Consider the following 24,792-nt stretch of genomic DNA (forward strand, 5'->3'; position numbering starts at 1 on the left):
ACAAAAGCACAGAATCAAATCAGAAATCACTACATTTGTGACAGAAGCGTTGTAGCATTTTATAACAATTAATTCATAGGTCAAAAATTGTTGGAGAATAGCAGTCTGCTGTACAAGAGGGAGGAATCTGAAGTCACAACTGTTATTTGGAACAGGCCATGGAGTTCTAGACAGATATTAGTACCCATAAACATCATGAAATGAATGTCTTTGGGGAGAGTCAAGCACTCCTTCTGTATCGTGTTAGCAGGATTGAAATAGGAGAGTCTACAGTGGCAGCTTGCCAGAGTAGTAGTGGGAAAGCTACGTAATCCCCTGCTATTCCATGTCCATTTCACAAGAGAAAAAGCAGGAACTCCATCGATTCCACCTCCTCCCTTCCCAAAGCCCACACTGGACTAATATTTCTTATTGTCTGGGTCTAGCAAGACCCTGGGTCAGTACTTTAACTGGTGCTACAAACAAATGTTCAGAGGTGTTTAATTCACTCCACTGGACTGGTGGAGCTCAGTTTGGCTTAAGCCTTTTGAAGGCAGTGCTAAATGCAGAAATAAAGCACATGTCCAAGAAAAGGCATTTGTGTATTTGCAATGTTGAACAGCTATGCCCAGAGCTTCCCCGAATCCCCATACTTTACATGGCAATGCCTATAGCACTGGTAAATCAAGGGGTGGTTTATGTGTAATGTTAATTCCTTAATACACTTAAGCTAATGAAAGAGAAAGTACTCAAAAATCAATAATAATGCTATTAATACATACTTTTTCACTTTGTTTTGTTTTCTCTTTCATGTTTTCTCTTCTCTTGTCTTTGCTCTGGCCTGTTCTGCTCATATTATCCTTCTTTCCTTCCCTCTACTGTTCCTTGTCTGATCTTCTCTTGCTCTTTAAGATATTCCTCTAGGAACTCTAATCTTACTCCAAATCCCCTTGAGGCCACTTTTATGTTTCTTCTCTGCCCCTCTTCTACTCTGATCAGCTATCATAGCCAACCCAATACTTGTCAGTTTTTGCAGATAGCAAAAAAAGAAAAAAATGTGAAAATAGTTCTTACATTCATTTTTTACCTTTTTTCATGCCCATTAACCACTTCTTTTAATATCGTTGCATTGATTGGTCTTTTTTACCTATGTAATTTTGGAAGAACTCTTCAACAAAATTAGTGGAGTCACACCAGATCAAAACCAATGGTAGTACAGCTAAAATTGGCTCCTTAAGATTTGATTCAGCCAGGGCAATACTGCGGATCTCCCATGAAATTCAGTTCCATTCCATATATAGAGTAATCTTTTTCCTAAATGTCTTCTAACTAATTCCTGTGATATTATAAGGAAAAACATTCTCCAAAAGAAAAGAATTTGAAGAAAATAAAAAGTCACATGGACTTAATTACAAAATTTAAAAGCAAGTGGAATATATACAAATACCACAATGCCATAATGAAGCAACGATTAAAGTAATTCTATAGACAGGTACCAAATTTAAAACATGAAAGACTCAATCCTACTGTGTTTAAAAACAAATGAAGACTGTTCCTTGACTTCACTGGTGTGGCAGCAAGTCCTTTAACTAATGTTCTCCCTCTTGTATGAGGAATATCAGGGCCCCGGATGCACCAATAGGCCTTAATTGCCCCGACCAGCCTTACCTGGGGCTTCTACCCATACTCTCTGCCCTCCAGTCCAGGAGCTCCATTTCAGCTCTAGGAGGTCTGGGCTATGTTGTATGTAGGGCTGGGCACAGCCCTATCTCCTGTTATCCTGACTTGCTGACTGAACTTCCTGGAGGACCCCAGAACTATCCATAGTCTTACCTTCAGCCCTGCCTCCTTCTGTTTCTGACTGAACTTCCTAGATGGACCCTGGACCCAGCTTGTTATTTCACCTCGTCTGATGGTCACTGGACAGCTGATGGAACAAGCTGTCACCAACCTGCCCTGCTTAGGCACTGTGGGACTGTGCCCTGGTCAGTGAAGTCCCTGCCCCTGCTTGTGTGGTGGTCACCATGGGCTCATGGCTTGTCTTCCCTCATGGAGCTGCCCCATTCTTGCTGCTCCCTGATAGAAAATTCTTGCAGAGATTTTTCAAATGCATTTGGCCCCTTTTGTTACATGTGTTATATGACTACTTGGATCCATTCTGAAAAAAACCAAAAAAAATGGTTTTTCTACTTTGTTTATTAAACATCAATACCTACTCTTTGGGATGCAACAAGGAAAAGCCCTAAAGCCGGATATTTTTAACAAAGAAACTTTGTTCCATATAATATTGTCTCTTACACTTACTATCTGTATATTAAAGGGGTTTGAAATTACTTTCTCTATAGAATGGTGAGGTTCAGTTCTAACCAAACAATTTTGCCTTGGGAAAGGAAAAAAAAAAAAAATCACTTGTTCTGTAATGCCACCTGCTGCATGGAGTTAGGAAACCTGACTCTCAGGCAAGGCCAATATCCCACAGCTTTGAATAAATTCAGTTCTCGCAAAATTATTTCATTCTGTGGTGTTTAAAAAGAAAAAGGAAAGAAAATACACATATATGTATACACACAGACACAAGCAAAGGCACAGCAAGCAAACTGTCAGCTGCAAAACAGCTTCGAGACAACATAATTTTGTTGTGCACTGTCAGACTGCGCATTAATCTCTGTCCCCACACAGAATATATTATGGTAATCAAATACAGAAATGTAGTAAAAGCAGAAAACAAAGGACAGGACTAAAGAGATTTTTAACTATGTCTAAGAAATGTGACAACCCCCCCACCCCAATCAGTACAGATGTCCTACAAACCTGGTGCTCACATGATATAAGAATCACACAGCGTAGCTACTCCCCCCTCAGAAAGACTTCAAAATGCATCTCTGCAATGCAGTGCCATGTCCCTTTCCATGTCAGTGACCCTATGATCTATACACAGCTGTGTGGCCTGACCCTTGAAACAGCACATCTCTTAAGATTTTACACAGGGATAGAACTATAGTGACATAATTCGAAGAAAATTTCACTAAAACAGAACTCTGTCCAGCCAAAGTGCAGCCCAGCAGCAGTGAGCTGCAAGGTACTTGTTGGTCCTGAAAGAATTTACAGAGCTCAATACTTGTGTATTCACCTTCTGAACTGAGATAAATATCAAATCTTACATTAAATATTGCATTAAATATCAAAAAGGTACTTCAGGTAAGACTGGAGTTGTTTGACTGTAACTATAGAAAACAGAACCAAAGCAAACATGACTTTCATACTCATCTACTGACAACCACAGACAAAAGGTTTCCTAAAGGGTATTCACCAACACTTTTCAGTAACAGTGATGAAGTCCCCCTGATTTGCTATTCCTGGGCAATTTTAACACTGAATTTGATATAATACAAAACTTGAAAATTCACCTTCGCACTTGTTTCCCTGGTACTTTCATGGGTTACCTCTGGTCCAATGCAGATGACCAGTTTTATCTGAACCTACTTTTTGGTTCAAATTTCAAAACCCAAACTATCAAAAATGAAAGTGCAGGCCTTGGACAGCTTGACTAGACCATCTGCCTGTGAATAGCTGGAGTCGCACAGGAAAACAAAAGAGAGAGGAAGACAGGGAAACGGGGAGACAGAACCTCATCTCTGAGCCAACCAGGAGAACTTTAAATTATCATTTTATAGTATACAATATATTGTTATGTATATTATATTATATTATATTATATTATATTTTTCTATTTCTTTATTCTGAAGATCAAACTTATTGTCCTTCCAGAAGAAATCTGGAAACATGGCTGCAGACATGACAACACCACCTCCACACCCCCTTTTTGTCCTCACTGCTAAATCTGCTAATATCTGATAACTTGACGCACAGCACCAGATGAAGTGAAAAATTTGGAAGAGGAAACACTGGTGATGGAGTACAAAGCATATTGCAGACGTGGAATTCTGAAGAATTTCTCAATGTGTGCACAAAAATATATGGATGCTTCATGAGAACTTTCTTATCAGTCTGCATGAAAGCGCTTCTGCAGCTGTGAAGAACTATCTTTTTTTCCATTAAAGATCTCATATGCATTTAAGAATCTTCCTCTAAACTCATTTTGCTCCTCCTATTAAACCAAAAAGAGTTCAGTTCCTTCCCTGACTTCAGTATATCCACTCTTCAAGAAATACCAGGTATCTTAAAGACATTTCAACACAAAAATTGTGATTCCAAGTGTCGTGGTTTAACCCCAGCCAGCAACTAAGCACCACACAGCTGCTCACTCACTTCCCTCCCACCCAGCAGGATGGGGGAGAGAAGCAGGAAAAAAAAGTAAAACTCATGGGTTGGAGATAAAGACAGTTTAACAGGTCAGAAAGGAAGAAAAAAATAATAAAATTACAATAATAATAATAAAAGAATTGGAATATACAAAACAAGTGACGCACAATGCAATTGCTCACCACTTGCTGACTGATGCCCATTCAGTTCCCGAACAGCAATCCCCCCCCTCCCCAGCCAACTCCCCCCAGTTTATATGCTGGGCATGACGTCATATGGTATGGAATATTCCTCTGGACAGTTGGGGTCAGCTGTCCTGGCTGCATCCCCTCCCAACTTCTCGTGCTCCTTCAGCCTTCCTGCTGGCTGGGCACGAGAAGCTGAAAAATCCTTGACTTAGTATAAACACTGCTTAGCAACAACTGAAAACATCAGTGTGTTATCAACATCCTTCTCATCCTAAATCCAAAACACAACACTATGCCAGCTACTAGGAAGAAAATTAACTCCATCCCAGCCAAAACCAGGACACCAAGCCAGGCCCTTCCAAGTTGTGAAAGTAAGTCTAAAGCAACTGGTGCCCTTCACAGATGAAAGTATCAGTGACTTATCTAAGAACAGAATCTTACTTTTTCTCCCAGACACACAACAGTCTGATGAATGCTGAAAAAAATCACCCTATTCAGGCTCTATTCAGCTGGATCTATTATCTAATTCCCAGGCAAATTGTCTGAGAAGTAAGCCACCATCCCACTAGCAAATTGACTGAGGTAAGCAGTCACAGGCATCATGGTTGCCTGAACAGGAATTTGTTGACTTCTATAAGCATTTTTCCTAACTTATATTGAACAACAGCATGCCATTAAATGAGGCAGCCAGATAACAAGGACACATTACACAGTATTACTTAGCTTTTGTTGCATATGATGACAATACTACATGGAAAATGGTCAGCTTATAGAAAAACAACAAAGAAAGCTGAGCCCTAAAACTCAGCTCATTTTCTTACACACAGAAATTGTGCCCAGTTTTACTAAAAGAAGGCAATGACAAGCTGTAGTTATCTCTATTGACTCAATCTGGAATGACTATAAGTTACCAAAGTGCTCAGGATACGAAGGCAGAAACAAAGCAAGTGTACAGTCACTAGATGTCTGAACTGACACATCACAAACAGTTTAATACAAAGAAGTGAAATCACCAAGGAGTCAGGAAAACGGTGGCATTCTGTGGTCTGCCAGTCCATATAACCAGTAGCAGCTATACACAAGAAAATAGACATAATGCAGTCCACAGATATTGGATCACCTGATCACTGTTTGCAAAACTGACTTCACAGCTCTGCTTATCATGAAAAGTTATCAGAGTTTGACTACTACCTCATTTTCCTGGTTTCAAAAAAGTTTGAGTTCAAAATAAGACACTGCACCACTTTGCATGTTTCCCTGCTTTGCACAACATCATTGAGCTTCATATTTGTTTCTCTTGCTTGATAGAAAAATGGCAAGGGGGGGCTAAATATCCTCTGCCCTTGGGATGGGTAGGATAGAGGCATAAAGAAAATCAGTAGAAAGGATTAAAAGGGAAAAGGAAAAGAAGACATAGATAGGAAATACCATCCAAGCATATAAAACAAGACTGGAAAGCATGCAGGAAGAAAAAAAGGAAAAAAAAAAGGAGAAATAATTAAATATCAGGAAAAGTTGATGAGCGTCTAGAAATAAGAGGAAACAGAGAAGAAAATACCCTACTAATCGTTGCTAACTCACTAGTGAAGAGATAAACTTATGACTCTAAAATGAACAAACCAGATTATTTCTTACCTTTATAGATACGGCCAAGTCCTCTGTAGTCCATTTGGTCTGAACAATTGAAAACAACAACGTACTTTCCCAGGCATTTGCCCATGTCTTTAGTTGTCTCTGTTTTCCCTGTCCCTGCAGGTCCTGCTGGTGCACCACCCATACTCATGCCCAGGGCCTGTGCCAGAGTGATGTAACACCTAGAGACAGAACAAAGAGTTCTATTAATCTTTTTCTACTATTAATTACCTGAAGTCCATTAATGTAACCACAGCAGTTGTATTATACAGAGCTGGGGAAGGGGGCAGAAATGGGTGCACTTCTGTGTGGTAAGTCCTCAGTCACCCCCTTTGCACACTGTGGAGTTCCCAGGTGCCACCTTTGCTCCACCTGCAGAAAAGCAAGCGTCCAGCACAGCAATGACTGCAACAGCCCAGGAAACGCACAGGCCAATTCTAAATGCTGAATACCAAAATACTGTAGTATTGTGATTTTCTCACACTAATCATATGCCCTCCCTCCATGACTCAGCCTCATTCTGCAGCACCCAGACCCACTGGGCTTCTGCCTTTTTTCCCATCCTCCTCCTTTCTCCCCAGAGCACACAAGATGGGCTCTCTAATCTGGCAATAGGAAGGCATAGAGGCTGGAAGCAGCTCCCGTTCTTGCCATTTCCCTACCAGCATGCCAAACCAGAGCAGTGCTGCCAGTCACGAGGTCTGTGAGTTCCAGGAGGAGATGGGCAAGAGGGAAGATTGTAATGGGCAACGGAGAAAGAAAAGGAGGCATCCATTAATCCTAGGACCATATTCTGCTTCAGCCTCCGTCCTGGGTTGACATCCTCAGGTTTAAGTCTCAGCCTCCCCAGATGGTGTGGAGACTACTGAAGGGTGTAGGAAGACTGTTGTTCTAACCTACAATGTTCCAAAATCCCAGTAAGCCCATTTTAACACTGTGAAACTCAATAGCTTTATGATATATCTGGGGAGAGAAAATGGGCACTGAAAAAACCCAAATGATGCCAGCTAGTATCACTTCCCATAAAATAATACAGTACTCATTCTAATATAATAGCAGTAATAATGCTTTATCACCTTATTACTCAGTAATCAGTTAACAGGCACTCAGTTAACACACTCCTAACAATTTTGCTACTGAAAATGAGATAAGGACAAACTGTATACAGAGTACAAGTCCTAAATAGAACTTGCATTTCATTTTTTGTATCTGCCATGACATGGTCTGTGTCTGACACGATGTTTAGGAGCACTCAATTTCAGTCCCATTATCTTAATGTAATGTACTACCGCCTGTGTGTATTGATCATGTGCTTCAGAAATCTTTCTGAATACAAAATCATTAGCCAAACAGCACTTGACTCCAAGTTGATTAATGGAAAGCAAAGATATCATTACTTGAAAATTGTCAGAAGTTCATACAAGTCCATATAGCAATATTAAAAATATTAAAATGGCAAAAGCCTATAAGGGGAATAAAATCTGTTCTTATGCAATACTGCTTAGGTGCATAAGTTTCCCATGCCAACACTAGAAAACATCTCTGCTTCAAATACTCTTTCAATATATGACAGTGGATAGACACCAATCCCTGCAGCTCTGTTTGGCTCTTCTAGGTTTGCCCAAAGACAGATACCTCTGTTCTTTTTTGTTGTTATTATTATAGTTTAAACTCATTCAAAAGACTCATTTTCTTCAATAATGCCACCCTGCGCTAGTTTTCAATCTTGTGTGAGATAGCACCTTGAATCAATCCCTAACCAATTAGGTTGCATTTTAATTCTGTGAACAAATTTTGAATGACATTTTCTTGATACTGTCTCTCCCAGTGGGCAAAAATATTGTCTGAGTGGTAGTGCTGCCATACCTACTAATCAACTGCATGTTTACTGCTGCAAACAGATCTCTATCTAGCATAGGAATAGTAGGGTACATAACAGAATTTGGCAGATGTGTATTACATATTAAAAGCCAGGTAGCCAAGCATAGGGTTTTGGCTCTCTTAAATAGCTCACTGGGCATAATTTTGGTTCAGAAATTGCCAAAAGTCTGAAATTTCACTAGTAAATAAAATGTAGTAGCACAGAGAGTGCAAAGACAATCCCAGCATTAATTCAACGGCCTGCAGTCATTCTTCATGCAACAAATGACTGAACATGCACAGTATTTTGACATTCCTATCTGCACTTAAAAGAACAAGCTCTGGCATAACAAATACATCTGCCTCTTGCCTAGCTGAAGCACTACCAAGTACTTTAGGAAAATATGCATTTAATGGAGTTTGCACTGTGCTGTATAACTAACACTCCAGCAGTAAAAAGTTCTCCTTATGTTTTGCCCTCAAAGCTTTTTCTGTGTTTGTAGTTGTGTAATTCTCCACAGGCCTTGTTTAAAACCATATTGGCACTAGTAATTCAATGCTATGTCCTGAGTTACTGCTTTTTCCTCTAGGGTGACTTCAAATGAATCACTTGCTGTAATCCTAAATTCTCATGCAACTACTAACCTATTGAAAGCAGCAATATATTGTTTTCTAGATCCACTCTGTGTAGGTTGGTGAAGTGTATGGCATTCAGGTGTATTTATCTTGAGCACAAGTTTCTCTATGCCTACCACACCACATATAGCTCAAGCAAAAACTCAAAGAGAATTCAAGACCCCTCCCAGGGATGCCTGCTTTCGCTGGCTGAATATATAAGCACTGGCCTCTGCTGTTCACCAGAGATACTGCAGCATTATAGTGCAACCAAAGTAAGAGTTCTGATTCATGAAAGTTAAAGGAATTAAGTCAAAGGAATTAAATCTCAGTTCCAGTACTATGCACTGCATTCTATTTATAACTACCTGTCAGTTAAGGGAGTTATAACAAGCCTGTCTGTACACCCTAAGTATTCATTGCAGTAGGTGAACTCTACATCAGTGATTTGGATAATGCATTTATCCAAGTCTTCAAGAAAATAAAATCGAGACTGTTTTTGCCATTCAAAATCAGATGGAGATTTAATGTTCATATGGACCTATAACGGAAAAGAAAAATAATTAATACAGAAATGAAACAATATAACAAATTCATCTTAAATTCCATACAGAAAAAAAAAATCTACTATGCATAAATTCAAGAGCTGGAAGAACAAGCACAGAATCTGTCAGGAGTCAAGATATCCAGAATTATCTTTTCAAACCTGTCTATGACGTGCTCTGAACCTTTTGACCACTTTGATTTTCCTCTGAATTGTGTACAGAGATTAGGAATTGTGTGATACAGAGATACTGAAGAACAGTGATGGAAAAATTCATAAAAAACTAAGTAACAATACTGGTTACACTGCATGGTATCTGGTGCTATTACTCACAGAAATACTAAATCATGAACAACGCTTGAATATATTGTATACGTGTCTATGTGTTTGTTTATTTGGGATGTATTTTTCAGTATGAACTTGCCACACACATATTTAGAGTTGTGGCAGATTAATAGATCTTGATTCATTATTTTTGACACTTGATCTCAAAACCACTGGCCTCTTACGGAATATGTAGTCCTGGTTATCAGCCTTGCAGACATGGTGTAAGGTGAAGAGGAGGTTCTGGATTCTCAGCCACTTCCCTCTATTTTCTCTCAATCACAAAAGGACATGTTTAGCAGGGAATAGAATGTTTTGAGAGAAAAGGGTAGTATTACATGTACCAATTAAGAATCCTTTTCCCAGTTTTGGACTTGCCCCTGATTTTTTACTTCACATACAGACCCTTTAAATTTAACCAATCTTCTGTAATTTAATATTATGATATGACATTAAATTAATTGATAATGAAATGTCCCATTAAGAAAATAATTATGAAAATAAATTAAAAATTACAGGCAGAGGATAAAACCCCATGTCTATCTTAGAAGCTGGCAGTTTTCTTTCTAACATTCAGTATTTTTCTTTAAGATTTTCTATCTATCTTTACACATGCACTTAATTTTTATCTTTCTAACATATATGCATAAATTAAACAATGCAGTATTGAATTATTGACCTTTGCATCATGCAAGCTTTTTGAAAGATATTTTACTTCTATTTTATAATTATAGTTTCATGTATTCAATATACTTATCTAAAGGAAGCCTGATGCAACTAAATTATAAAAAAAATTAAAATATCTGTTCTGGTTATTGTTGCTACCCTTTTCAAACATATGGAGCCTCACCACTTTAACCTTTGAATAACTATTACCTTAAATCAACACATAGGCTAGGCTGGAAATCACATGATGGATAGCAATACTAAAGGGACTTTTTTTCCATTTACATTTCAATTAAATAATGTATTAAATATTCAATTTGAGAGAATAGTTTAATTTAAAAAGTTAAACTCTTTTGCTCACAGGGAATTTGTGCATGATGGTTATCAACAACCATTTTAAAAACTGAAGTCTGAACCTATGAACATACCTATATATAATTCACTCTTCTCTCTGCATGACATCTATATGAAATCAAACTAAATCTGATATGCTGTATCACAGCACTAATGTCAGAGCTACTCAAAGAAAATAGATTGTAAGATTTGTTTATAATTTTTTTATATGTGCAAAAAATTCCATACAGAAAGTCCCTTAAAAGTTTTCAAAAACTTACCAAATCATCAAAGATATCCTTCTGGTGCACATGAATGGTGATTAAAGTTTCATATTTTGTCCGCTCCATTCTTGTCAGATTGTGTGTTGTCATGTCAATCATATCATTTAAAAGTTCCAAAAACTTCTGATTTGTTGTGTGCATTACCTTTTCCACATAGCAAGAACAGCCATATTAATACAGACATCATTTTTTCTTCCAATGTTTAGAACAAAAAACAAAAAACATCTGCAAACGTATGGGCCCATGACATCTATGATCTGCTTTGTATTTATTAGGCTTGGAATCCTAAATTTGGATTTGCAGGCTGCCCTCCATGCATGCATTCTTACTGCAACAGAGTACAATAAGGTTATATCTAGGTGAACAGGCCACATCATAAGATTTTATTCCACAACTGTTGCTTCTTCTACTATACATTACATCTTCAGCTGACTGCACCCCTGCATATTTTCAGAACAATCAGTCTCTGGTTTTGGGTATTGCACATCAGCCCAAGCAGTACCTACTCTTTAGGGGGAATGGGAACCTGGAGATTTATCACATCCTTTAACCAGAGGAGGGGGGAAATGTAGTGTAATTTTAGATGCCAATGCTAAAATAATAATTTCTTTTGTGGCACCAGATTCTGTTACAAAATTCCACAAAATACAATACTGACTATACAATACTGACTTATGTAAACAGCATCAGCCTATCAGTGATGTTCCTGGTACACAACAAATTATAAAGCGCTGAGGTTTCAGAAAGGGCAGCTCATACATACTGCTGTTCCAAACATACGAGATAACAATCACACTAGCTTCCTGTAAATAGATGCAAAGCCTAAAACTCACACTGTTTGCTGAGAAAAGAATGCTAAAACCAATACAAAACTAAAGGAGAACTAAACAACCTCCCCGCCCCCCAAACATACACACACAGTTCATCCCCCCAAAACAGAAGTTGTTTTCTAGTTAATGCAAAAGAATCTTTGTGTCTAGTTAGCACATGAACTGGAGTGGACTAAAAGTAGGTCTATGCCCTTTTTAAACTTTGTACAATGCAGAAAATGTGGCACTAAGTGGTCTTCTCCATAGTCTAGAGTTTTCATTCAGTATCAAAGTACAGCGTGGTACCATTCCCCTGCATTTACTTTTATGGTAGGATTGTGTTTCTAGTTCTTAGTCCAATCTCACTGTATATTCTTGATTAATGGTAATTTGCAACTCGTTAGGTCACATCCTCTCCTTCCTCCTTCATAGATTTGGTGTTAGTAATAACACCTTGGTGTTAACAGTGTCTTCTATGCGTGTTTGAGATTAAACCAGCACCTCCTCAAATGGCTTCCATTCTCTCCCTTCCCTAAAAAACAGAGGTCATCAACTGAAGAATCTAATACACCAGTCTAATAGACCAATGCCCATGAAGCACAGTTATTTCCCCAAATTTGGGGAGCTCTTATTTCTTTCCAAATTTGATTTTAGGAAAGTAATAGGATAAGATTCTTTATATTCCCAAACTGAGAAATTGTCCCTTCCCAAGATGACTGCACTGACAGAACAACAGAGAAAATCACAGGATTAGGAACAATTCTAAAGCACATGCTGGGGGATGATGACAAAGTGTGACCTCTTAACACATTTTTTATCATTTTGTTTTCCTGTTAGTTTATTTGTTTTTCTGGTTACTTAACTAGTATTTTGTGCTTTTTCCTACGTGTTACTTTTAACTTTTCACAATATGCACTGTTCCAAACAATGCTTTTAATTAATCCCCAAAGATTCATTAAATACTACCTTTTTGTCTGTTTTGGTGCTGTTCAGTGCATTCTCTGCATCTCTGGTCCAGATCATTTGAATTCCCAGAAGTCCTATTTGCGCAGGAAACATTGCCTGAAAGTCATACAGCTTAAATCCTGAATCGCTAATGGCCATTGATGCCTGTCTAATGATGGTGTGGATTGTTTTCCTAATCCCATTCAGCAGCTGACCTAACCAGAATTCCACATTGCCCTGAAATAAACAAGAAAGTACTTTTAAAGAATTAGTTTATGAATAATTCACAATGAGAAAAAGCCCTACGCAACTTTTTTCCCAGGCCTTCATACTCCCATTTCCCTCTTTGTTATTCTCTAATGTTTCAAAGATTTCTCTCCTCCTCCTGCTCCACTGCCCTTCTAGAGATATGTGATGGATTTGGCACTCCACGTCAGTACTGCTGAAAAAACAGGTAAAGTAATCGTTACAGAATGACACAAATGTCCTGTCCTTTCTGGCCTTTGTTCTTGCTGTTCACATTGGAAGGTTTTCATTCAGCTAGTCAAATAATAGCATGATACGATACTGTTGGTCTCCAAAATATAAATCTACTTTAAATGAAGTCATGAAAAACTGCAATATATACTTCCATTACCTGAGCTAAAACTGGTTCAATAATATTGACCTGTTCTCCTTCTTGAGATTCAAACAATAAAATCTGGTCGTAGTTTTTTTCATGAAATCCCACTCGGTTAACATTGTCAAACAAACTTAATAAATGTGCCTACAACAGAATCAGAAAAAAAAAGCTCCATAAACTGATCTGATATGGCATTCTTACTTTGCCTTTAAATCCTGTATTAGAAGATTCTATAAATCTTTTCATAAGTGAAAGAAATTCTCTCAACTAAATAACAAAATCCTCCATGGTCCTCACTTACTAATATTGACCATAAGAACATTATTGTTTTATTACTTGTACCTGAATAGTGTGGGAATCAGATGCTTGACCAAGGATTTCCAGAAGAGCAGGGTCAGACACAAAAAAGAATCTTGGAAATATTAACCGTTTTTTTTCCAAATACCCAGTCAGTGATTTCTGACAGATTTCCAATTGTTCCAGCAAATGTGGTAATAACTGTGCCAAAGTCTCATCTCCAACACAGCACTGCACAATGTTTGTTGTTTCATGGGCTCTCTGCATAATTCTCTGCCATGATTTATCAATGTTCTGAAATCTTCTGGCTTCCTGGAGTACATGAAAAACACATTAGCTCTTCCTCATGTTTGTCAAATTCTAAAAATTACAGAATTCCATGAGACAAGGTAACAGTTTAATACTTCCCTTGATGTTCAAGTCATCTTTGCAGGACTAATGTATGAATATTTATAGGCATGCTTATAATGGTCAGAGTTCAAATTGCAAGAGAAAGAGTCCAATGGGACAGCTCTGGAAATGTCTTTTATTTCATGTTGTGCACCAAAATTGTCCATATACAAGGACTCCAACACACCAGAAAACTCAAGCAGCAGCCTTCTCAGAAATGACAGTCTTCCTAATAGCAATACACAAAGTCATGCAATGGCTGCTCCACACAGGTTATGAGCAGTACAGTTGTTAGTAGTAACACTTGACAAACAAAAGCAGTATAAATACTCTGAAGCTGCTGCACTTGTAAGGTATTGTAGGTTAAGAGAGACAAATTCTCAAATACTGGGAGCTGGCGAATAAATATTTTTCTACACTGGGTATACTGACTTTAAAAACTCTTCGCCTACAACAAATGAAATGTTAATGGGATCATAAATTATCTGAGAGCTAGAAGAGATCTCAAGAGACCATCCAAAGCCATTTACCTGTCACAAGACAGTGTCATACCCATGCCACTCTTGAAAAACATCTGTCTGTCTGGTGTTTAAAGATGCTCAATGCTGGAGATTCAGAAGCCTCTCCAGGCAACCTTTGCTACTGGTGACTCTGTTTTAATATCTAAGCTTAATCTTTCTTGTGTGTACACCAATTATTTCTCATTATATTCACAGATACAGAGAACACATTGTTTTCTTCCTGTTAAGAGCAACGCTTATGTTTTTTAAAACTTATCACGTCTTCTCTTCAGTTTTTCCTCTCCTTCAAGCCAAACAAGCCTAGTTGTTGAATCTTTTCTTGTGCATCATCCTTTCTAGATAGTTCCTCATTCTTATCACCCTCTTCTATGCTCTCGTAAATTTGTCTGTGTTTCTTCAGCCAAAACTAGGTACAATATTCTAGTTATCAGTTATTGCTCTTTATGCATTCCACTTTTATGCCTGCATTTTACACGCCAGCAATCTAAAAGTCATTTTCTAATTGTACTATGAGAGACAATGTCAAAAGCCTATCAAGATACATAGCAACTACTGGTTTTCTTCTATCCAAAAGCTTGTTGCCCACCCTAAAAATAAATTAGATTTGTTTGACAGGTTTTGCTCCTAAAAAATTCAGACTGTTATTCATCTGCTTGTTAGCTTCCAGATGCTTACAGACAGTTATTTGTTGCAGTATTCATCCAGGAATTGCAATTAAGCCCACTCATCTATCATTACTCCTCCACCAAGCTGTTCTTTCTCCTCCTTCTTAAAAGATAGTCACCACATCTGCTTTTTCGCAGAATTAGTTCATGTATCATCTTTGTAAGAAGTAGCTTTAGCAGTTATCAAATGCCTCAGCTGTGCTGCAGCATTTGTTCATCTGCAAAAACTGCCTATTGATTCTCTGATAAGCATTAACAATTATTAACATATCTCACAAACTAAAAACAAATATTGTTATCTTAAATAACAGTTAAGAAAGCTTTACTTACCTTACAACAATTAATGTTAGTTTTGGAAATCGTAAGCCTTTAATTATAAAAGATGTGGCCTGAAATAAATTAATATTTAATAATTTCCCAATAATCATGGTTTGGTTAAGTTACAGCACTGGTTGGTCCAGTGTTACCAAACTGTGGTGTATTAGAACTACATGAAAGCCTCTCATTAGGAGACACAACAGAGAGGATGACTTATTCTGGTATTTCACTCCTGCAGGAAGTCAGATCATTCTTTAACTGTTTTGCAGCTGCTATTGTGGAAGTTCATAATTGCCTTTTGAAGATGTTTGTCGTGGTTTAACCCCAGCCAGCAACTAAGCACCACGCAGCCACTCACTCACTCCCCCCCCCCCCCCAGTGGGATGGGGGAGAAAATTGGGAAAAAGAACCAAAACCCACGGGTTGAGATAAGAACGGTTTAATAGAACAGAAGAGAAGAAACTAATAATGATAATGATAACAGTAATAAAATGACAACAGTAATAATGAAAGGATTGGAATGTACAAATGATGCGCAGTGCAATTGCTCACCACCCGCCGACCGACACCCAGCCAGTCCCCAAGCCGCGATTCCCCCCCCCCACTTCCCAGTTCCTATACTGGATGGGACGTCACATGGTATGGAATACACCGTTGGCCAGTTTGGGTCAGCTGCCCTGGCTGTGTCCTGTGCCAACTTCTTGTGCCCCTCCAGCTTTCTCGCTGGCTGGGCATGAGAAGCTGAAAAATCCTTGACTTTAGTCTAAACACTACTGAGCAACAACTGAAAACATCAGTGTTATCAACATTCTTCGCATACTGAACTCAAAACATAGCACCGTACCAGCTACTAGGAAGACAGTTAACTCTATCCCAGCTGAAACTACGACAATGTTGCAATAGTTCACACACATTAATACACATGCAGCTGCCCAAGTCTTGCAGTGACTCTCTGTGGGACTTCATTATATTGAGTCCTAGTGAGTACAGAATTCAGACAGAAAATCTGTCATTCTATTAGTACATAACTTAGAGCCTATAAACATGTGCTCCCAGGGAGAAAGGGATGTCTGCATAAATGGCAAAAGTGATAAATCAGTTTTGTACCATTAAGTAGTCCTGAGCCTTGTACTATCATATGATTCACTAATATTGCAAGCTGACAGGAACATTTGAGCCTGAATTACAAACAGTGCTGTTCCTGCAGGTTTGACCAAGTTTTAAGCAGTTCAGTCAGAGTCCAGTTTTGCAAAGCTTCTTCTGAACTACATATGTGGGAGCCCACAAAATTTATATGCATTATATGCATTGGCAAGTAAACTCTGTGATGTGGCTAATCCCTTGGTACAACATATTGCTGTTAACATATTGTTATCATAAATCAATATACCTGAGGTAGTTGTTTTGCAATGTCTCCACCAACAAACACAGCTTCAAGGTAAATCCAGAGGTTTTGTACAGTAATCCAGTTTTCAATTATCTCTGCTGTATTGGTCAACTTCTGAACCCATTGTTGTATAGTGGACTTAAATGGTGCATTATACCTGTGTGAACATGAGTTAAAGGGAAAAAGAACCTAAGATGATCATTGTTTCCTTTTGGGTTTGATTAGATTTACATAATATGTGCATTTATTAAGTTTTGTACCTGTTGCTCATGAGCGACCCCAATATCATGAGGCTGTCTTCCACCAAAGCTATTTTCTCCAGTATATCTGATCCTTTCAGAAGGAGTTCTCCTCGAGTTTTGAATTGGCCAAAACTGAAAGCATGAGTACTCCATTCACTGATGACATGCTTCAATTTTGCTTCAATATCCTTTTCTTTAACAGCACTGATGCAGATATCCTGTGCAAAATTAAACTAGTAAATTACGTTCCTCTAAGGCTAATATAATGCACACTTATAAAGACAATTAAAATTCATTGGCTAGATCCAGACTTCAGTGTAAGTCCTAGCTAATGAAAATATACATTGAAATACCTCAAAATTATTATATTACAAACTAGATTATATTATAGTACTACTTATAACTGGAACATTTTATGGGCTATACTCTGTCTTCACTAGTACTAGCACCTTACACTTTTGAAAATTCACTAACTCACTGAATCTGCAGGCAGAATTTGCCTCTCTGTATGTATTAAAATTTGAAGTCAAATATACCTACTGAGAGGTTTAAGGAAAATACACATTAACAATCAAAACCAATAAACAGTCCAAGAATAGAGCATATGTAGACAACATGACTGCCTGTTACTTCTTCAAGACAGTGAGGACAGCACTGTCATAAAATTGGTTATTGCATCAGAGAGAAAAGGAGCAGCTACTCAGATTGGACCCCAAATTCAGGTTCAGGAGTATGTTGGATTCCATCACAGGTTTAAAGTCTTTCCTTGAGTGTAAGGCTTGTAACTCTGAACCTTTCATATGGCTTAAATTCTTGCCTGGAAATTGGGTACAGCAGAGGTTTGATTTCATGTTTTTGTCTTAGAAGTGTTCCTTTGTGGAACAAGACAAATCAGGTCACTACTCTGGAGGGACCACAGATTTAGCTGAGTGACAACAGAACTGAAATTAGAAACTGTTGGGGTTTCCCTTCTTTATTTTTAGCTACACTTTGTTCTCACAATAGGTAATGAGCATAAAGTTAATGTACTCACTAGATAATTACTGCCCCAAAACGGAGGGGGCAATAGCTTTGTAGCTTGTGCACATTACATAAGCCTTCTCATCTTTCTGTGCTCTTGTGAAGAGTCACTTTTGAAATACAAAAGAACCTTGTTCTACTTTAAGTCTATATCCTCCACTTCTACTGTGTTCCAAGGATTTTGACCACTTAACAGGATCAGACTTACATCAACTATTTTTTCTCTCTGATAAGACATTTAGAAGGAAGAAAAAAATTACAAGTAGGCAGACCCTAAACCAGAAGCATGACAGAATCACACTACTCTTAAAACAACAGAATTCCTTCTATGGAAGGATTAGTGTAATACCATCTATCCATTTAATCCTTCTCCAGAATAAAAAGGAAATAAACTAACCTTCACTGCTAATACCAGCTACCAGACTCCATTCTTCAAAAGAATTCTCCAACTAAAGCCAAATTTTTTAATGTTACAAAGCTGCCTAGAAACAGGACTTCAAAAGCACAGAGCCCCAGATCACAAGTTATTTATTAAAAATGAACAGAAAAGTACATGTACCTCAATATCTTCTTTATATTTTAATAAAGGGGCATCCATTATGTTTTTCAAAGAGAAATTTTCAGAATCAACATCAAAGTGATGCCCAGTTACTTGTGCAATTCTTTCCCAGTGTCGTGACATCATAGCCTAGAAAAGTTCATAGGAATTAGGGAAGATTTTTTAAAATTGTATTATTCTTAGGACTAGAATGATCACATACTTTTGCACTGCATCTGTTAAACAAATAGAAGAGTCTTGATTTCCATTCCATTGAAAGCATTAATAGTCCTTCTAATCACATTATGAAGTATTTTTTTTACTTTTCTGTAACTAAGCCGAATTAGATTTTTGCCATGAATATATAGCTGCTTTTATCTACAAAAAAGAATTATGGAAAGGATCTTATAGTCATACAACAGAGTCTTCAATAGTTTTTCAAGTTAATCTTCTCTCCAAATTATTATGCTGAACATACTTTGTTTGCCATCATTTCAAGCAAAGGACAGCTCTCTGTGAAGTCATCAATTTTTTTTTTTAGGTCTTGAAAAGCTTGCCATTCCTTCAACGCTTTCGGTAACTTACGGATTCTTTAAAAAGCACAAAAAAGAAGAAATATTTTATTCTTAATAATCACAATCCACCATTTAATAGTACAATATATTCTCATTTTTCAACCAGTAGACTGGTAGACCTTAAATAAAAATCCAAGCTGGCAACAATATATAGCTGATTATTTCTGACTGCAGGCATGAAACACTGCTAAAGACAGTAAAAATCACACTAGAATGATTTGGTTTCTCTTTCAGTTTGAATTAAAGGAGGTTAATTTCATGTGCAAACCCATGTCTGAACCTAAGCTTTTGCAGTGTCATTGTTTTATTAAAAATTTGAAAATTCACCCAATTTTATGAAGGGGAAAAAGGATTAAACAACATATATTTTTTCAAGCAAAATAAAGTACATCCTAAACAAAAACTGACCTGCTTGCAAACAGAAAAATACTTCTGTTTCAATCAAACAAGTCCTATCTTATACCTAGTTTGTACAAAAGACATTTAAAGAAAAATCTTCCTTTACGCACAATTTCAAGATGAAAAAAATTTGAAAATGAAGAACCTCTTGTACTGTGAATTGTCACAGCTCCACTTGCTTCTAACAAGTCATGCAAATTTTCATCTGCCAAAGCTATGGACCAAAGACTGACAGCAGTTCTCTTACAGCTCAATGGCAGAAATAAAAAGCTGCATAAAACCAACCCATAATGAAAAATTTCTTCAAAGAAATTCTCCATTTTTCACAGCTCAAAATCAGACAGATCTGTCACACAATGCTGGAGCATGTGTGAATTCTTCACTGCTTGCTGCTAAGAGGTAGATGAACATATGCATACTGTCATGGCACTACAACAATCACTGTAGTCTTTCATGTTGAATCCAACAATAGATAGTATTAAATATGCTAGAGAAAACATTGCAGAATGGAAAATTATACTCTGCCATGTATCGACAAGGCTTTAAGAGGCAGTTCCTGGCTACTTCTATGCTGAGGCACAACAAGTAACATTCTTACAAATTTTGTCTTAGGTTGGCAATTGGAAATGGGATCTCCTAGCTTGGTAATGAAAACTGCTAAATTTTTTATACAGATACCTTTTTTCTTTGCCTTTGTCTCAGTAATATCTTCTAACAGCAAGTTCCATGAGTTACACGCTATGTTAAAAAACTACTCCATTGATCAGGTTTAAATTTCCTTCTTAAATTTACTGGACATTCTCTTTACACTATAATATAGTAAAATATAAAGGGAAACTTCGCTCTAGCTGTTATTACAAACCTCTATAATGCTCCCTACCACAAGCACTTTCTTTAAATAGTTATCCTTTTTATCTCTTTTTAAATGGATTTATTTTCAAATATAGTTATTTTTGTGATTCTTCTTTTCACAATCCTAGATTTTCTATTATATTACTATTTTTAAAAGTGGTAGCAAAAAAGAACATTACAGTAAAGAACTATTCATATCTTTGTAATTACGCTAAAACACTAATTGCATTTCCAGTATTCCTGCTTCTTTCATAACACAGCATACCATCTTAGATATTTCTGTGGGCACACCCTGTACACTGTTTAAACTTCTCCAGCTTTAAAGAGAATAGCTTGATGCAATAATGCTAGCAAGCCTGCCAAAGGAAGGATAGTACTGGGTTAGACTTGTATTACAAAAAAATATTTACTGCTTATTGGTGGTCACCTTCCTCCAAATACAGCTCAACACTTGAGAGGAAAAAAAAGTCACATGTGAAGTAAAAAGAGAAACACATAACTTTCAAAACTGTTGTCACACAATGGCTTCCCTCAGAGTTCCAGTAGAAGGAAGCATAGAGTCCTACCAACCTGTAAAATATAATTAACTACAGAAAAAATGATGATGCAGATTCCAGAATTCTACTGAAATGAGATCAAGCCTTACAGATATTGTCCAAATGCAGAAGTATGTATATTTCACATACATTCATTTTTACTATTATCATTATTATTTTAAAAAAACATGAGGTTTTTTTTCAAATTAATGACTAGAAGACAGTTCACTCAGTTTCTCAAGAAAAAGAGGAAAACCTCCACTCCACTCCTTCAGTGTGTACAGAAATGGACCCTGCTAAAATGGTGACACACTCAAAATACCATATGACTAAAAAGCCTGAGCAAACGTAAATTTTCCTATGCTTTTCAAAGATTTGGGATGAGATGAAAAACACAGATTTGATCTCAATCTCTCGAATAATACCAAAATGTAAATGAAATCTCTCTCAGGTCACATTGGAGAATTCAAAACCAAAAGCTGATCAGAACTACTGGTGAAGCAGAGAGACACACACACACTAGTTGTTCCAGAAGAGATGCTCTGCAAAAGAGAAAGCTCTTTATATTGAGTATGAACTTGTTTCAACAGAACTCACTGAGAAAGTGATCAGAGCAACTATGTAAAGAGATGAAGAAAATGCTTGTACAAAAGTAATACAAGAAAACAGAGAGACAGTTCACATCTTTTTTTCCAATAGATATGCACAGGATAAAAATATTGCACATTTATTTTCGAACTTCTGCATGTAATTTGGTTCCCATGTATATTTTGTAATTCCCATTAAGAGTAAAACATAGACTGATACAGATAACTACTGTAAAGGAATGGATGCAAAGAATACTTAAGACCGGCATATAGACTCTCCACGTTTGCATGTAACAAAATTCCCCTTTTCTAGCAATTCTGTCCATTCTCCAGTGCCAGGAATCAGAATTCAAAGAAAGCTGGCAAAGGGGAAACAATCCAAACCCTGTTGGTTCATGAGCCACTCCCTCTGACAGAAGTAACAAGCTGGGTCAGGGAAGTCTTGCAGACCCAGCCACGGCGGTTCAAAAACCAAAGGTTCAACTTTACCAACACAGTAGAAAAATTCCTTTGACTTCAGCAAAGCATGGTTTCACCTAACAGTTATTTTGCATGTAATGTGGAAAACATTATTGCTCTCAAACCTCATAAATAACCCCTCAGAATTTAGTGTGGCTACCTACCCTTCCTGAAATAACAATTTCAATACATAAAAATGCACAGAAGTGGACAGTAACTTCAAAATTCTGTCTAACATCATGGACTAACAATTGATTAGCTGTAAACTAAACCACTGAGAAGGTAATATATGAAGATCAGCTATGAAGGTTATTTATACTTACAACCACCTTGCCACAGGTTTACGCACCTTATTTATTAAGTAAGCTACAACCTACCATGTTGGTATACCCCAACAAGCCTAAAGTGACTCGCAGACTGAGCTAAGTAAGGTCATGCACTACCTGCATACTGCACCATAGTCTGCAACTAGTGCAGCTGTGCTGAGCACTTGAGCAAGCCTGAGCTTGAAATAAACCAACAGATTTTTGTCCTTCAGAGCAATTTTCACAAGCTAAATAACAAAGAAAGCTGAGAAATAAAAATTGTATGCACTTCAATAAATAGTAACTTACTTGTTTTGAAAATCCAAAAGTTCATTGTTAATTTTTTCAATATTTAAATCATTCCAAAGTATTTCATTGTATCCGTCGATACTAGCAGTAACTGAATTATAAAGACTGTAAAGTTTCTGAAGCAATGAAAGCTCACGTTTAATTTTGTGCAGTTCAGGATGCTCTGTTTCAAATTTTAAAATAAGAAATTTGTGAATGTTAATTAGGTACAACTGTATTCATGAACATAAAAATCCATGTATTTCTAAAATTGGTATTTAATAAATGTATGAAATCAGACATGCAGTCTTTTACATAGTGTCTAATAAGACTTTTCAGTTACATTATCAAAGAACATCAGATTTAGATGCACAGTAATTGTTTATATTGCTGATTTTTTAATAAATATTCTTCTATAATGGTAGACATAATCTTATTAGGGAGGTGCTGCACCTCTCTCTGTTAGGGAGATAATGTTGAAAAAGTAGCTGAAATGGCAAAGGAATGCACTATAGTTTTAGACAAGAACTAAAATATCCCCTATCTCAGTTTGCACTATTTACTTAAGAAGCAGAGTTTGGGGATGGAGGGTGTGCTTTCAAAATAAAAATATACAGTATGTTACACAATAAAATTATTTAAAATGGACCTCCTTAATGGAAATGGTTTATTTAGCTTCTCTCATATCTTTGGGAATTCCTAGTTAAATGTATCATGATTATTGCATATGTCTTCAGACAGGAAAATATACTGAATTTAGTATGTACAAATTAAAGTGCTTATCATACATTCTGCTGTAACTTTAATTCACACCACAGTCTTCCAAACTTGAAGCGTGTCTGAGTAGGAGACATAAGGATATTACAGATCAGTTGCACAGCCCAAGGGAATTCATTATATATCTGGAGCAGCGACAACTGCAGTACCTTGGCAGCATGTTTCCCAAATTTGGATACGCAAGAATACAGACAGGAGATGCACTTAGCTCTGAACAGAAAGAGCAAGAGAGCTAAGCAGCTAGACCCTGAGATACACGGAACGGTGCAATATTTTTCCATCTGATGTTTATGTATGTGCAGACTGAGAGCCAGTTTCACACAGCTGCTTTTCATAGGAAAGACAATAATAATTTACTGCAAGGAGTTTTTCTACAATGAATCCAGCACTGAATGCATTTAGCAGGACCCACAAGAAAAATTTAATAGCCTAGACCAGGTATCCATACGCCCTGAGAAACTACCTGTGATAGGAAGACCAAATAATTCTTCCCCACCAGAAAGAGAGATATACTTCCTCCATAGTTCATCAAATTTGGCTTGAAAGATCTGTAATCTGTCACTTGCTTCATGGGGAGGAACATTCTCCTCACTGGGGCCCCTGTAAAAAACAAAACAAATTCAGTGCAAGTATCAACCATACAGGTTTCACAAAGAAGCACAACAGAGCCCAGACCTTACTTACTAAACAGTATTTAATATTTTCTAACATTTTTTCTAGAAATTTTCAAATTTCTAAAGACACTAAAAGAAAAAATGCGAAGTATATGGTGTCCCAACATTACATATTGAGTAGTCCCTGAAAGAACATCCAATTTACTTTCTAATAATAAAATTCATCTGGGTTACCAAACATATTACAAACAGCTAAAAAGATCTACAAATGTTTTGTCTTTGTTATTTTCCATTTCTTCTGTAAAATACATTTTAATGATTATTTTCATTTATATTAAAAACGGAAAGACAGCAGGTATATAATTCAGGGTTGTGGTAGCTGGTACTAGAATCATAATTAAGCACTCAGAAAAATAACAGAAAAAATACAATTTTGCCCAAATGAGTACATCTCAGCTGGAGGACTGGGTGTAATCCCCAGCTCTCATGCCTGGGACCAGTTCTTGGCTGCATCATAGTATTTTGCGAGGAGAAATGTAAGTATGTTGTCTTCTGTTGTGCCATAGTTAGTTCTAGAAGAAATACAGGCACGTGAGCATCAGAAAGCAGTGCAGGCTGGCTTCTTGGCAAGGAAAATGGAACCATGAGATGAAAGCAGTAACACAGCCAGCAGGTGCAGCCAGGACCTGGTCCCATAGTACCTGAGCAAGGAGAGCAGAGCAGGCCTGGGGATGGTAGTCAGGTTCAAATGAGAGTCCAGATCTTTAGGCAAGTCCACAATAATTACACGGGACCAAGGTCAAGCAGGGATGAGGAGTCAGCAAGTCAGGGTCAGGAGCAGGTCTCATGAAGGTAACCAGGATGAGACACAGTCCAGTGGCTACCAGGCTGTCCTGAGATCAGGATGAGAAGTGAGTCTGTGCGTTGGAATCCAGGTTCAGCTCTGTAGGGTCCATGC

General features: G+C 37.4%; 1 protein-coding gene across 1 annotated transcript in view; it reads right to left on the minus strand.

Moving 5' to 3' along the window:
• Positions 1 to 24,792, minus strand: part of LOC128142330 (dynein axonemal heavy chain 5-like) — a 167,695-nt gene that overhangs the window by 103,449 nt on the left and 39,454 nt on the right. Inside the window, exons 30-41 of the mRNA XM_052788315.1 lie at positions 23,684 to 23,820; positions 22,465 to 22,627; positions 18,921 to 19,032; positions 18,464 to 18,592; positions 16,903 to 17,102; positions 16,646 to 16,799; positions 13,407 to 13,673; positions 13,080 to 13,208; positions 12,464 to 12,679; positions 10,686 to 10,832; positions 8,906 to 9,078; positions 6,066 to 6,244 (exon numbers count right to left, since the gene is read on the minus strand). Of these exons, the coding sequence (XP_052644275.1) occupies positions 6,066 to 6,244; positions 8,906 to 9,078; positions 10,686 to 10,832; positions 12,464 to 12,679; positions 13,080 to 13,208; positions 13,407 to 13,673; positions 16,646 to 16,799; positions 16,903 to 17,102; positions 18,464 to 18,592; positions 18,921 to 19,032; positions 22,465 to 22,627; positions 23,684 to 23,820 (2,006 nt within the window). The remainder of the gene's footprint in view (positions 1 to 6,065; positions 6,245 to 8,905; positions 9,079 to 10,685; positions 10,833 to 12,463; positions 12,680 to 13,079; positions 13,209 to 13,406; positions 13,674 to 16,645; positions 16,800 to 16,902; positions 17,103 to 18,463; positions 18,593 to 18,920; positions 19,033 to 22,464; positions 22,628 to 23,683; positions 23,821 to 24,792) is intronic.

The sequence above is a fragment of the Harpia harpyja genome, chromosome 5 (genome assembly GCF_026419915.1).
Source record: "Harpia harpyja isolate bHarHar1 chromosome 5, bHarHar1 primary haplotype, whole genome shotgun sequence".
NCBI lineage: Eukaryota > Metazoa > Chordata > Aves > Accipitriformes > Accipitridae > Harpia > Harpia harpyja.